The sequence below is a fragment of the Macrobrachium rosenbergii genome, chromosome 56 (assembly GCF_040412425.1).
Source record: "Macrobrachium rosenbergii isolate ZJJX-2024 chromosome 56, ASM4041242v1, whole genome shotgun sequence".
Lineage (NCBI taxonomy): Eukaryota > Metazoa > Arthropoda > Malacostraca > Decapoda > Palaemonidae > Macrobrachium > Macrobrachium rosenbergii.
The window spans coordinates 70,688,863-70,703,862 of NC_089796.1; the positions used below are offsets into that span (position 1 = coordinate 70,688,863).

At 36.9% G+C, this 15,000-nt stretch overlaps 1 protein-coding gene across 1 annotated transcript in view; it reads left to right on the top strand.

Moving 5' to 3' along the window:
• LOC136836242 (carbonic anhydrase 2-like) overlaps positions 1 to 14,721 on the top strand; it is a 65,017-nt gene extending 50,296 nt beyond the window's left edge. Inside the window, exons 5-6 of the mRNA XM_067100247.1 lie at positions 6,991 to 7,325; positions 14,664 to 14,721. Of these exons, the coding sequence (XP_066956348.1) occupies positions 6,991 to 7,325; positions 14,664 to 14,721 (393 nt within the window). The remainder of the gene's footprint in view (positions 1 to 6,990; positions 7,326 to 14,663) is intronic.
• The last annotated feature ends 279 nt before the right edge of the window (positions 14,722 to 15,000 follow it).

Below are 15,000 nucleotides of genomic sequence, written 5' to 3' on the forward strand. Positions count from 1 at the left end.
ATCTTTCAATTGTGTGTGTGTGTGTAACTTATGGTAATCATGACCAGTAGTTTTGTATTCATGTCAGCCATCGACGAAACGCTCTCCATATTGCCTACAAGGAAGTCTTTTAGCACCCTTTAAATGCCGTCACTCTTTCACTCGATTTGCAGAGCAGTTATAGAATCCACATTATGTTGCAGAGCAGTTACAGAATCCACATTTTGTTACAGAACAGTTATAGAATCCACATTTTGTTGCAGAGCAGTTACAGAATCCACATTTTGTTTAAGAACATTTATAGAATCCATATTTGCTTGCAGAACAGTTATAAAATCCATATTTTTTTGCAGAGCAGCTGTAGAATCCTCATTTTGTTGCAGAGCAGTTATAGTATCCACATTTTGTTGCAGAGTAGTTACAGAATTCACATTTGTTGCAGAGCAGTTATAGATTTCACATTTTGTTGTAGAGCAGCAGTAGAACCCATATTTTGTCGCACAGCCGCTATAGAATCCATATTTTGTTGCAGAGCAGTTATAGAATCCACATTTTGTTGCAGAGCAGTTATATAATCCACATTTTGTTGCAGAGCAGTTATGGAATCTACATTTTGTTGTAGAGCATTTATAAATCCCTATGTTGTTTCAGAGCAGTTATAGAATTCACATTTTGCTGCAGAGCAGTTATAGAATCCTCATTTTGTTGCAGAGCAGCTTTAGAATCCACATTTTGTTGCAGAGCAGTTATAGTATCCACATTTTGTTGCAGGAGTAGTTACAGAATTCACATTTGTTGCAGAGCAGTAATAGATTTCACATTTTGTTGTAGAGCAGCAGTAGAATCCACAATTTGTCGCAGAGCAGCTATAGAATCCATATTTTGTTGCAGAGAAGTTACAGAAAATTCACATTTTGTTGCAGAACAGTTATAAAATCCACATTTTGTTTGAGAGCAGTTATAGAATCCACCTTTTGCTGCAGAACAGTTATGAAATCCACATTTTGTTTCAGAGCAGGTATAGAATCCACATTTTGCTGCAGAACAGTTATAAAATCCACATTTTGTTGACAAATCCCAGTGTTACATTGCAGAGCACAAGAAGTCTTCCATCTGTTCACTGTTAACATGTGGAACGGTTTCCCTGAGTATTTGTAGGAGGCTGTAATTCTACTGTAAATCATTATAGTTTATCCCAGCAAGGGACTACTGCCGTCAGTGTACCACACATGATGCGCTGTAAGCCTTCATAAAGGGTGTTCACAGCGTCCCATCAGCCCCTAACTGCACCCACTCTTTAGCATTTTACTTTACCTCCATTCATGCATCCTGTTTTGAGTCTTGCTGTTCAGCCTCTCTAACTATGAACTTCTTTGAACAACTGTGAATTTTTCTCCCAAATCAACCTGTAGTTCCTTGCACTTCATCTCATTCATTTTCTTGAGCTCATTCATCTTGTTGTCCAACAACTCTGTTCACTGTCTTGAGCTGAATGGCTGAAAGTGTCCCAGTGCTTGGCTTGACAGCCCTGATCTGTATTGTTATTTATTTTCGTTTATCTTTTTCCTCGCGGATTTGCCTCTTGTTGTGCACGCGCTGTTTTATCAGTAGTTTCACTTTCCTTAATTGGTTTTCTGTGAATACTTGGAATGGGAGTCTCTTTTTTTATATTATTCCATGTGAATGTTACTAATTTGAATAATACTACCACTCCTGCTGCTGCCGATGATAATAATAATAATAATAATAATAATCATCATCATCATCATCATCATCATCTTATTATTATTATTATTATTATTATTATTATTATTATTATTATTATTATTATTATTATTATTATTATTATTTCTGAACTTGTGCATTCCATGAATACAGGTAAATTCATTTGCTTTTGCCTAATCAGTCGATGCTTTGAGTTAAATTTTCTCAGAGAAATAAAACTGGCAGTTTATTTCGCAAAACAAATTGGCTTGGTATAATTAGCATTTGTCTGTGATGGAATCTAAAACAGGTCTTTGACTTTAAGTGCGTAATTAATCTCCCTAAAAGCGGAGGGAATCATTAGTTATCCAGCGCAGTTTTATCCTTTTATCCTGAAGGTCATTCTCATTCTCCACGCAGGAAGTTAGCGCTGTCAGTGCACCTCACGTGGTACACTGTAGGCATTACTTGAGTTTTTTTTTACGGCGTTCCTTCGGCTCCTGACTGCAACCCCTTTCATTCCTTTTATTATACCTCCGCTCCTAACTGCAACCCCTTTCATTCATTCCTTTTACTGCACCTTCGTGCATGTTCACTTTCTTCCATCTTACTTTCCACCCTCTCCTAAAAGATGATTCTTAGTGCAACCGGTGCGAGGTTTTCCTCCTGTTCCACGTTTCAAACCATTTTACTCTGTTTCCCTTTCAGTCCTGAATGACCTCATAGGTCTCAGCTCTTGGCCTTTGGCCTAAGTTTTGTATTGTCTTAGATTCTGTAGGTCATTCTAGTTTTAACTGACTTTTTTTAACGAGTTTGTTGCTTAATCTGACGGATAATTGTTATGATAAATAAACATTCTTTACAGTGAATCAGGAGAGTTATATCATTAGTCTTCAGGTCTGTTATTTATTCTGAATTTAAACTCTTCTCTGATTAAGTGTTTCAGTGCGAGGGATATCATAAGCTTGACTAAACAAGTAAAAAATGCGCCGAAGTTTCTTCGGAGCAATCGAGTTTTCTGTACAGCGTATAATGCTGTATGAAACTCTCAGCCACGGCCCTTGAAACTCTCAGCCGCGGCCCATGAAACTTTCAGCCATGGCCCGGTGGTGGCCTGTGTTGACACCTATAGCCGTGCCAGACGCACGATCATGGCTAACCTTAACCTTAAATAAAATAAAAACAACTGAGGAGGCTAGAGAGCTGCAGTTTGGTATGTTTGATGTATTCGAGGGTGGATGATCAACGTACCAATTTGCAGCCCTGTAGCCTCAGTAGCCTTTCAGATCCGAGGGCGGTTAGAAAAAAGTGCGGACAGAAAAAAGTGCGGACGGACAAACAAACCCAACTCAGTAGTTTTCTTTTACAAAAACCTAAAACACCTGAGGAAACTCATAACATGTTTGTTTAAACCTTGCTTTAATACTCTTGAAGGAATTTACTATATCAAGTCTCGGAACCCACTTGTAAGAGGGAAATTGAGCATTTCCTTGCTTCATAGAATGTCAGTTACTCACTTAAGTGACTCCCATACTTCATATTGACCACTCCATTACCTCCCTCACCAGGTCCTTCCAGGCGGAACTGTCTTCATTACTTCACTGCAGCCATAATGTAAAAGAATTGCCTAGAAAATTTAAATCAAATTTTGGATCTTTCCTAGATAGTGACCCCCAAGGGCTTTGACCCGGTGTGTATCCCTCTTTGCAGCGTGTTTAATACAAGCCCGTTTGGGATTTTTTTTTTTTAACCCTGTGTGTCCATCTTTGCGGCGTGTTTAGTACGAGCCCGTTGGGGATTTTTACTTTTTAACCCGGTATGTGTCCATCTTTGCGGCGTGTTTAGTACAAGCCCGTTGGGGATTTTTTTTTTTAACCCGGTATGTGTCCAAGTTTGCGGGGTGTTTAGTACAAGCCCGTTGGTTTTTTTTTTTTAACTCGGTATGTGTCCAAGTTTGCGGGGTGTTTAGTACAAGCCCGTTGGGGATTACCGTAAAAACATAAACAAAAGACTGCAAACATCATAAAGATAATGACGCCAAAGAAATATGAGTCCCAGATAACGACCCCCGAAAACCTTTGGGGGTCCCTATCTAGGAAAGATCCCAAATTTTGTTTTTAAAAAATAAGGTACGAGATGACGATAGTTTCTTGTTGGCCTTGAAGAAAAACCACAGGAGGCTGCAGAATGCGAGAGAATGTGTTGGAGTAAATTATAATCACAGGATTCAGTAGCTTTGGCAACTGAAATTACGTCAATAACAAAATGCTTTTGATGGCAACTCTTGCACTGATTCCATTTCAGGACTGGACTGGGACGGCTCGACATCAGATAGCGGTGTGTTTACAGGTATGTATACGTATATAGTTCTTTTAACTGCACTCAGTCACTAATGATTCAATGACGTAAATCTTCTGAAGGTCACAGCACGTTTTGGATTCGTTGGTATCGTTTTAAAAAATTACACGGATTTTATCTTGTGATTTTTGCCGAAGGCTTGAGCTTTAACAAATAGTGGTTGGCGGAAATTTGTTAATCTTTGCTAAATTGTTGTCCCGGGATATATAGGATTTCTTGTGGGCGTTTGTAATCCCTGGGATGTTTATGAGGACAGATACTCAGTATATTTCATCATGCATTGTCGTTTTAGTAAGTTTTGTTGAGGATACTTCTCTCGAGAATATTTTTGTTTTAGAGACGAGAGTCGCTCGCCCGGTCGTAAACAGTAGTTTCTTGATGCTCCAGAGTTTTAACCTCTCCCTGATAGACCTACTTCTGAGGTTTATGGGAGGAATGACTTATTCCTTTTGCAACCCAGTTTGTAGTAACAAGAAACAGTTATGTACAACCATATAAAATAGCCCCTCAATAGGCCGTTAGTAGCTGTTTTGACAGCGTCCACCATGGTCTCTTTTTAACTCTTGATGTTTGAGACCACTTAAGATTCTCGAATCAGGATTAGTAGAAAATTCCTAGCAGTACAGTAAATCCCCACCGTATTCACTTGGATGCATACCATGTGCACACACACCAATAATACCATTTGAATAGCTAGAGCCTGCGAATACTTGTACAGTTGGCTGGATAACAGTCAATTCATCTGAGGTCCACTTAAGGTTGTTTACCTGTGTTTTTTTATTGTATTTATTCGTGTGTGTCTCCAGTACCCTTATTGCTACTCGTAGAGGCTATCTTCAATTTTATTTGCACGTTCGTTTTCTCTGAGAGCGATGCATTCATGCTATCGTCGTGTCACCACATACACATACACAAACACATATAATATACATACATATATATATGTATATATGTGTGTGCATGTATGCATGTGTCTATATATTTTCATATGTATATAGATGCAATAATATATATATATATATATATATATATATATATATATATATATATATATATATATATATATATATATATATATATAATCAGAAAACTGAAATCATAATATAATATCTATAAATAATATATTTTTTCATATATGTTACGAAGGGTTACAGTTGATAATAAGTCCGCATCGTATCAGGACTCTGGTTACTAACCAGTCAGCCACTGAGAGGATAAGTGAATGCAAGCCCCTACCCGTTTTGCTTTGAGCCACCTCTGCCATGTTGACCGTGTAGTGCGTTTTGTCATGCGCCAACATATGACTATTTATCCTCATCACTGCGTGATTCATATACAATCAAGTCTCACTGTCTCAATTCCTCTAAAGTAATTTTTTTTCTGTGTCATAATTCCTCGTCAAGTCCCGCTGGTTTCAAACGGACAGTGGACTTTTGTAACATAATTTATTGAGGTAGAGTTTTTTAAAGGCGTTTGTACTTTCTGATTGTAAATCATTTTAAATAGTCATTTATTTATATATATATAACAAAATTATTACGAATATATATATATATATATATATATATATTTATTATGCTTTCTGAATCCTTGATTTAATGTTCTTGCTTTAAAAGAATATGCACTCTACTTTTGTTAATTTATTTTTAATACTCTGTGTTTTTTAACCATAAATTATTACATTTACAGTAATTACAGTCAAAATGTTTTAACTAACATGGTTTTCGTGAATGAATTGCGTGCAATACTTTAATTAGCCTATGAATATTGAAATATGTTTTTTTTTTCCTTCTGCTATCTATATATTTGCCGTTCCTAAGGCATTATATCAACTAAGTAAACACTACTGTTGATACGTACATTTCAGATCAGTCAAATTAACATGTAAATTATGATTAATAATCCTAATGTCTGCTGTTTTAATAACCTATCAACTATAATTAACGGAAACATAATACAATATGCGTATCGCGCCTGTTTCCCTTGACAAGGGAACATTTCTTTGGCTGCGCCAACGTACCATAATTATATCACAATTTCCCTTCTCTTAAGAAAGCTTTGATCATATTCAGCCTCTAACGGAAACAATACTTCGCACGTGTTACGCTTTTCAATCAGCCTCGAGGCATAACAGAAACACTCTAAATTTAGTTTTCCCAGCAGAGTTCTGCAAAACATTCGATCCGGTTCCTATTGCGCGCGATTTTCGAATTCGTTGTTCTGCAGACTTCGAACGTCTGCTGTTCGTTTACGAGTTCGTACGAAGCCTCACGAATGAATTCGGAAAATTCCCACTGCATTTCCCAGACGCCATTAGGAAGGAGATCACGTCTCTTGCTTAGGGTCAAGAGCGATGATATGATGCCCGGAAACATTTCGAGACCACCGTCGTTAGTTTGTGCCCCAGTTCTCGTTTGTGCGTGTGTGTGTGCGTGTGTTTGTTTGAGAGAGAGAGAGAATTTAACTAAACTCAGTCACTTATCAGGTCTCCCAAGAAATTTTATTTTTGGAGAGAGAGAGAGAGAGGAGAGAGAGGAGGAGAGAGAGAGAGAGAGAGAGAGAGAGAGAGAGAGCAGGGAAGAGGAGGAAGAGAATTTAACTAAATGAGTCATATATATATATATATATATATATATATATATATATATATATATATAGTATATATATATATATATATATATATATATACAGTATATATATATATATATATATGTATATATATATATATATATATGTGTGTGTGTATATGTATTAACTTTTAATTTTAAATGAAAAGATCATTTTGAAATAAGAATACTATATTTTCAAATAAAAACGAATTTAATTCTAAATAAACTTTTAAATGAAAATAAATTCAAAGAAAGAAAATAAGTCATTACAAACAGGAAATATTCCTTTTTCAAGTAAAGATCATTAAGTTTCAATATCCAAAAAGAATTTACATGGCAGGAAGACAAGACCAACACAGCCCTGCGCATCAACCCCCTTGAGGTGATGCATTGCCTCTCTTTCCTCTCCCCACCCCCTTCCTCCTCCTCCTCCTCCTCCTCCTCCTCCTCCTCCTCCTCTCCTCCTCCTCCTCCTCGGTGTAATCTGATTTCGAAATCCGTCTCTTGCGACGCCCATGAAATTCTCGTTTGTGTATTTTGGATTCTTGAACCACTGGAAGAAGAAGAAGAAGAAGAAGAGGAGGAGGAGGAGGAGGAGGAGGAGGAGGAGGAGGTGGAGGTGGAGGAGGAGGAGGAGGAGGAAGAAGAACGGCAGTCGCGACATGTTTATTTAAGGTTTGTTTCAAGTGCGTTCCGTCTTCCTCGCGTTCTCTCTCAATGCCGGGCTGTTTAGCCAGCCAGAAAAGTGAGTGGTTCTTTTTTTTTCTTTTTCCTTTCCGTATGAATACCCGTATACTTTTTTTTTCTTCTTGGCTTGCGCCCACTATTGAGAGTATCGAGGGTTTCTCTCTTTTGAGAACGAAAGCAATCGTGATCCTTTTGTCAGTTATAGCATTCCTGGCATTGGCCTAACGTTTTCTTAATGAAGAAAAAATGCTTCTTGGTTCAAGAACGATATATAACTCTTGGTTCAAGAACTAGAAATAGCTATTTATTCAAGAACTATTCATTGTTCATTGCTCTCTTCTATTGGTTTGATAAAAATGATAAATTTGAGTCTGTTTAAAACTATTGCAGATCACTTTTCTGGCGTTTTCTTTAGATATTTGTAAATGTCAGTGAAAATTAGAACCCTCGTTCGTAAGCAAGCTAATAATTTTGGGGTCACATCCGTTATAGTCACTGCCATACGCCCATAGATTTTCAAGTTTCAACTGAGGAGTACTAAAAAAAACTTTCCCTAAAAGCCAACATAGCTAAAAGCGTCCTTAAAAACCAACATAGCTAAAAGCGTCCGTAAAAATGAACATAGCTAAAAGCGTCCAAAACCAAATATAGCTGAAAGTTGCTTTAAAACCAAATATAGCTAAAAGCAACCAAAATGTAGAATATAAAAGCGTCCAAAAAAACCAACATAGCTGAAAGCGTCTTTAAAAACCAACATAGCTAAAAGCGTCCGTAAAAATGAACATAGCTAAAAGCGTCCAAAAAAACCAACATAGCTGAAAGCATCCAAGAAAACAACATAGCTGAAAGCATCCCTAAAACCAATATAACTAAAAGCAAAAGTATAAAAAAATGAAATATAAAGTTAAAGTGGCCCTAAAAACTGAGGTAGCTAAAAACGTTACTAAAAACCAGCATATCTAAAGCGCTTCGAAACAAACATAGCTAAATGCATCCCTTAAAAACCAACATAGCTAAAAACGCCCAGAAAAACTAACATAACTAAAAGCATCCGTATAAAAACAACATAGCTAAAAGCGTCCTAAAAAACCAACATAGTTAAAAGCGTCCCTATAATGCAGCATGGCTAAAAGCATCCCTAAAAAAATAACATAGCTCAAATCATCCCTAAAAAGACCAACATAGCTAAAAGCGTCCCTGAAAATCAACATAGCTAGAAGCGTCCCTAAAAACCAGCATAGCTAAAAGCGTCCCTAACAGCACCATCATAGCTAAAGCAACCCTAAAAAAACCAACATAGCTAAAAGCTTCCCTAAAAAAAACAAAAAGAACCAACATAACTAAAAGCGTCCATAAAAAAACAAAAAAGCTAAAGCGTCCCTAAAAAAAGCAACATAGCTAAAAGTGTCCCAAAAAACCAACATAGCTAAAAGTGTATGTCACTCTTTTCCCCCCCAAAAATAATTCTATTGCATACATGACATTTGCCGGTAATCAAGTATGAATCTATTGTCCTCCTAGCGTTTAGCCCTCTGCTACTAATACTCGTATAAGTGTTAAGGATACGTCTTGTCAGAACTTGAGTCTTTTTTGAGTAATAACTTGGATAAGGAAAATATATGTAGGCCTCTTTATCGGCTCAAGACAGTTAGAAAATTAACAGAATACCTATGAAAACCTGCTAAGCCTAGGACAACAAAAACGGCTTGGGGTTAAGGATTGTACCAAGTGTATCTTTTTAATAAGCACAAATAAGCCTCTGTGTGAGTCTCTCTCTCTCTCTCTTCTCTCTCTCTCTCTCTCTCTCTGTCTCTCTCTCTCTCAAACAAGTACATTGAAAAAGGATCAGACTTCCATGTCTTCATGTGGTGGCCAGGTGTGACCTGGTTTTTGATCCTGTAATTTAACTCCTGCATTTTGACTCCTGTTAATTGCAATCAGGTTCATTGTTAATACTGCAATTTTGACAGCAAAATAAATAAATAAATAAATCATTTAGGAAGTACAAAGTATATTCTTTGAATAAATGGCCATGTACCATGTTATTTAGAAATAAAGCCAGCATAATTGATTGTTGTTTAGAAGTAAGTTAAGGTTTAGTTTACATATTGTGTTTTTTATTCATGTACACAAGTAACATTTAGTAGTTGTGTATCAGCTCAAGGGTATAAAGACATTTTTTATAACTATGTTTCATCCCATTCAGAGCACCAGTGGTGGAAAGAAACTCGTAGATGATTTAAATTACATTTACTAAGGGCAGAAAACAACCGCTGATGGATCAAAATTTTATTGGAAGTGTGAAGTGGAGTTGCAAAGCACTACTGAGGCTAGAGAATGCTGCACCTGGTATGTTTGATGATTTTGAGGTGGATGATCAACATACTGGACTTGCAGCCCTAGCCTCTGTAGTTTTTGCAGATCTGAGGGCGACGGACAGACAAAGCCACACAATAGCTTTCTTTTACAGAAAACTAAAAATGTTTTTGATTTAACCAGAAGGGTTGAACAACGCCGCCAGCCCTTCACAGAAAGAATAGCCGTAGAGAATATTTTCAGATTTTGTGAAATCCAGTTTTCTGGATGAAAGCATTGTTTTGTTTTCCTTTTTCTTCTCTTTTTCTTCATTTTCTTCGCATTTTTTTAGGCTGAATGCTTATTGAAAGCTCTCACAACTAATACAGACAGACTGACGTATGTACAAATTAGAGAGAGAGAGAGGATTTCTCTCATTTCTTTCTAGAGAGAGAGAGAGAGAAAGAAAGAAAGAGAGAGAGAGAGAGAGAGAGATCTTGATTTTTATCTTCATTTTATTCAGGCTGAACTTTATTTCTTTTATTCAGACAGACGAACATCTTGACGGAGAGAGACTAAAAGAGAGAGAGAGAGAGAGAGAGAGAGAGAGAGAGGTAATTTTCTCCCCATTTCCTTTATACAGGTTGAACTCATATTAGAAGCTTTTATAACCACCAAGAGTCAGACATACAACTTGCTCCGAGAGAGAGAGAGAGAGGTGAGAGAGAGAGAGAGAGAGAGAGAGAGAGAGAGAGAACCATTTTCTCCCATTTCCTTTATTCAGGCTGAACTCATATTAGGAGCTTTTATAACCACCAAGAGTCAGACATACAACTTGATCTAGAGAGAGAGAGAGAGAGAGAGAGAGAGAGAGAGAGAGAGAGAGAGAGAGAGAGAGATCATTTTCTCCCATTTTCTTTGTTCAGACTGAACTCATATTAGAAGCTTTTATAACCACCAAGAGTCAGACATACAACTTGATCTAGAGAGAGAGAGAGAGAGAGAGAGAGAGAGAGAGAGAGAGAGAGAGATCATTTTCTCCCATTTCCTTTATTCAGGCTGAACTCATATTAGAAGCTTTCATAACCGGCAAAAAGACAGACGGACATACAACTTCATCGAGAGAGGGAAAGAGAGAGATCTTAATTTTCTCCCATTTCCTTTATTCAGGCTGAACTCACTTTAGAAGCTTTCATAACCACCAAAAAGACAAACGGACATTCAACTTCATCAGAGAGAGAGAGAGAGAGAGAGAGAGAGAGAGAGAGAGAGAGAGAGAGAGAGAGATTTACAAATGTCAGTTATTTTTAGTCTCTACCACGCAATTACCGTCACAACGGTTTTCACTTTTATGTTGCAAATTGCAAAGGAAATGTCTTATTTCTGTCGGATTATTTGTTTGGGAGTTGTTCGCGTTTGAGTAAAAGTGGTGGGCCAGTTCCCAGAGTTTCAGACCCTTTCAAACAAACGCATACCGACATGCCACAGCGGAAACGTTTTTCTGAAGCTTCCAAAATGGGTTTTAACTAATGGAGGTACAATACATACACTTATATATACTGTATACGCATACATACATACATACATATATATATATATATATATATATATATATATATATATATATATATATATATATATATATATATATATATATATATATATATAGTTAGAAATAATCAACACACAATCACGTGTGGAACAAAAATAAATTTCTGACTCATCAGGTTCGAATCCAGGTCTTTCAATTGAAAGACCTGGGTTCGATCCTCTGATGTGAGTCAGAAAATATATATATATATATATATATATATATATATATATATATATATATATATATATATATATATATATATATATATATATATATATATATATATATATATATATATATATATATATATATATATATATATATATATTATATATATATATATATATATGTATGTGTGTGTGTGTGTGTGTGTGTGTGTGTGTGTTTGTGTTTCTGCGTGTGTATGTGTATCAACACAATGAATGTTGCCACAGCCATGCTTTAGTTTAGAATCAAGGATGAACATTTTGTGCAGATAATGTCCACAGTATTAGCTGCCAGTAGCCTACACTTACAAAAGGCTGCTCAACAGTGCATCAAACACTGCCTCTCTCTGCACCTACAAACACACTGTGCCCTTGACCTCTATCTTGCATGGACTCTGGTGCTCCGTGAACATAAGGCCCTTCCTGTCAAATACCCCTTTATATTCAGCTCTTTCTATATCTTCTTCTACATCCACTCTAGACTTTTTCCTCCACAGACACTTTAAGACTTTTTCAATAGTTTCTGTAGTTTTCCTTCACTATCCCCAATCAATTTTGTATCATTGACAAATATCAGCTGTTCATTAATCCATTCAGAAGTCACTTTCCTACCTCCAGCATTTGCACCTGCATCTGCTGTCCTTTCGCTGACTCCTCGCATCACTCCATCCGCAGCTATAAATCAAACGTGGAAGCATAACACACCCTTCTTTCAGACTCATTTTTACACTGAACTCATATATATATATATATATTATTTTTATAAATATTCTGGTGTTCGCCCTCTCTGCATTATTTTAGTAATAACGTCCTATCAAAGACGGGACAGCATCCCTGTTGAAGCTAAGCGATCAGAGGTAGGCCGTGTTTTCGAAAAATACCCGCTTTTAGTAGCTGATAGGGTAGCATTAGGGGGGCCTAACCCATGGGAGGTTTTACCAGGTTGCCTCTAGTGGCTGTGGTTTGCTTCTTTTCCTCTGTCCTATGCATTCGGTGATGTCTCTGTCAATTTTTCGGAATGCCAGGGGCCAGTGTGCGAACGTATGACAAACGGCTTTGCCCTACGCGACCTGACTGATGCCAGTAGAGAGATCGACTTGAGACTAAGAGCACACGTCGTCGTGCTCAGGCTAACTTCGAACTTTGTTTCTCCCGTCTTTGTTTTACTCGTGTGAATCGGACGAAGTTGCAGTGTCAAGCAACTTGCCAGCGCAACGGTAAGTCTGAAAATTGACAGTTTCGTTGATTTGCCAGCATTCTTTCCACTGTACTAAACCTTTCAATTGTTTCTGTCCAGCCACCATTTACGAGAGAACCTGGTATAATCATATTCATTTCTATGAAGTCTAGTGTATAAATAAGTAATATTGCCTAGTGAAATTGCATGAGCTATTCCCGTGCAGTAAGTAGGACTTAAGGAAGTGTAAGTAAATTTCAGGCAAGCCATGGATTCTGGCCCTTCCCAACACTAAACCCGCGTACGATATCTACTAGAGTACAGACATTCGTTGCGTTATATTCTTTTACGGGAGCAGGGAAAATTGACTGTGTCAGACGTTGACTAAAAGTTCATGTAATTTCATCCATCACCACTGCACATTCTTTCTTTATTTGGGACCAAGTGAGGAGTAAAGGGGTTTGATGTAATTCATTTGTTACAAAGTAATCCATTATTCCATACAGGGAGTCTCGACTGGCGACCTAATCAAATTAAGTAAATTGTCTGTCTTTTGATGGTAACTGGCTCAGCTGACAGCATGTGCCTTCTACCAAACAGGCCATAAAATTCAGTAATCAGTTGAAATCATCTGCCAAAGCTCATTACACAACTTTATATGTATATATATATATATATATATATATATATATATATATATATATATATATATATATAAATATATATATATATATATTATATATAATATATATATATATATATATATATATATATATATATATATGTACATATATAAACATGTATGTATACATACATATATATATATATATATATATATATATATATATATATATAGTATATATATATATATATTTATATATAATATATGTATATATATTATATATATTGTGCTGGGCAAGAAACTGACTGGTTCGGTTGAAAAGTGGGTCTGAGACAAAGGATATTTGTTTCCCTGGATGCTTGATGCCATTATAGATGACGTGATGTGGAAATTCAGAAAACGGAAAGTAGAAGTATGAGCAATGCCGTGAAATAAGAAAATAGGTCATGAATGAGGTCTGGAACAGTAGAAGTTTTGTAGATGATACTGTGCTGATTGGGCATAGTGAAGAGAAGCTGCGTAGACGGGTTGAGAGAGGTACTGGAAATGAAAAGTCTTCATATCCAGAAAGAGCAAGACCTCATGCAAGACGGGACTCAAAGGCACAGTGCTTGTTGTGAGTTCGATGCACTGCTCATGATCCAGTTGCGGCAGGAAATCGAAAAGTTGATGGATCGTTGTACCTATCAAATATATATTCACTCATGCTCACGTTTTATTTATAAAAACATCTTCCATATTTCGATGTGAGAATTGCTGATGTTTACGGATGACTCATTTACATGGTAGAACTTGATTTCTGTCACTTTATCTCATTTCATCAGTAGGATAATAATAATAATAATAATAATAATAATAATAATAATAATAATAATAATAAAATTGATTGATTGATTGATTTATGGCTACTGAAACTGGCGTTAAACATCCAGGTTACTGACTTCAGCTAATAATAATAATAATAATAATAATAATAATAATAATAATAATAATAATAATATGTAATAATAATAATAATAAAAACAAGGAAAAATCGCCACCAAAAAGAGGTTTGACTACACACTAATATTTCACTTAACTTTTCTATTTCCTCCCTGTACTATACAGGCGTTTCTCTCTCTATCTTCCCCCATTCATGTAGTGAAAGAAGAGAGAGAGAGAGAGAGAGAGAGAGAGAGACTTCCCCCTTTCCCATTTCGCCAGGAGAAGGCAAAAGAAAAAGTATGATGTTTTGTGAAAAGGAAATCACTCTATCCCTTGAGGACCTGTAAGGGGTTGATGGCTAAGTTCCCTGTCCTCCCTCCCTCTCCCCTCTTCCCCTCTCCTCCTCCTCCCTCTCCTCCTCCTCCTCCTCCTCCTCTCTCCGAGGGGTCTGGGTACATACAGTGATTCACATAGCCATGCCGAAAGGACTCTTTTGATCCTCCTGCAGAAGGCGTCTCTTCGATATAGAGCCCCCGAAGCCAGGGCCCTTGTATCCACTAGATTGAAAGTGTAAAAGTGGTCCGCGGCATTCTCTGTATTTCAGAAGTTTCATGGGGGAATGCATGCGATGCTGAAGTCGGAGGGAGACGTTACAGAATTCCTCTGAAGGGGAAATATCTCCATTGGAGACCTCGGTTTCACTCGAGGATGATAGGTACGTGTTCGTCGTCTTTCGGCTCAAAGGTTGCTTTGAAAGACCTCCTTCTCCTCCTCCAGTCTTTCAGAGGCTGTGAGATGGCTTCCTATTTACTTCGATTTTATGGTATCTTCTTATTTTATTTGTA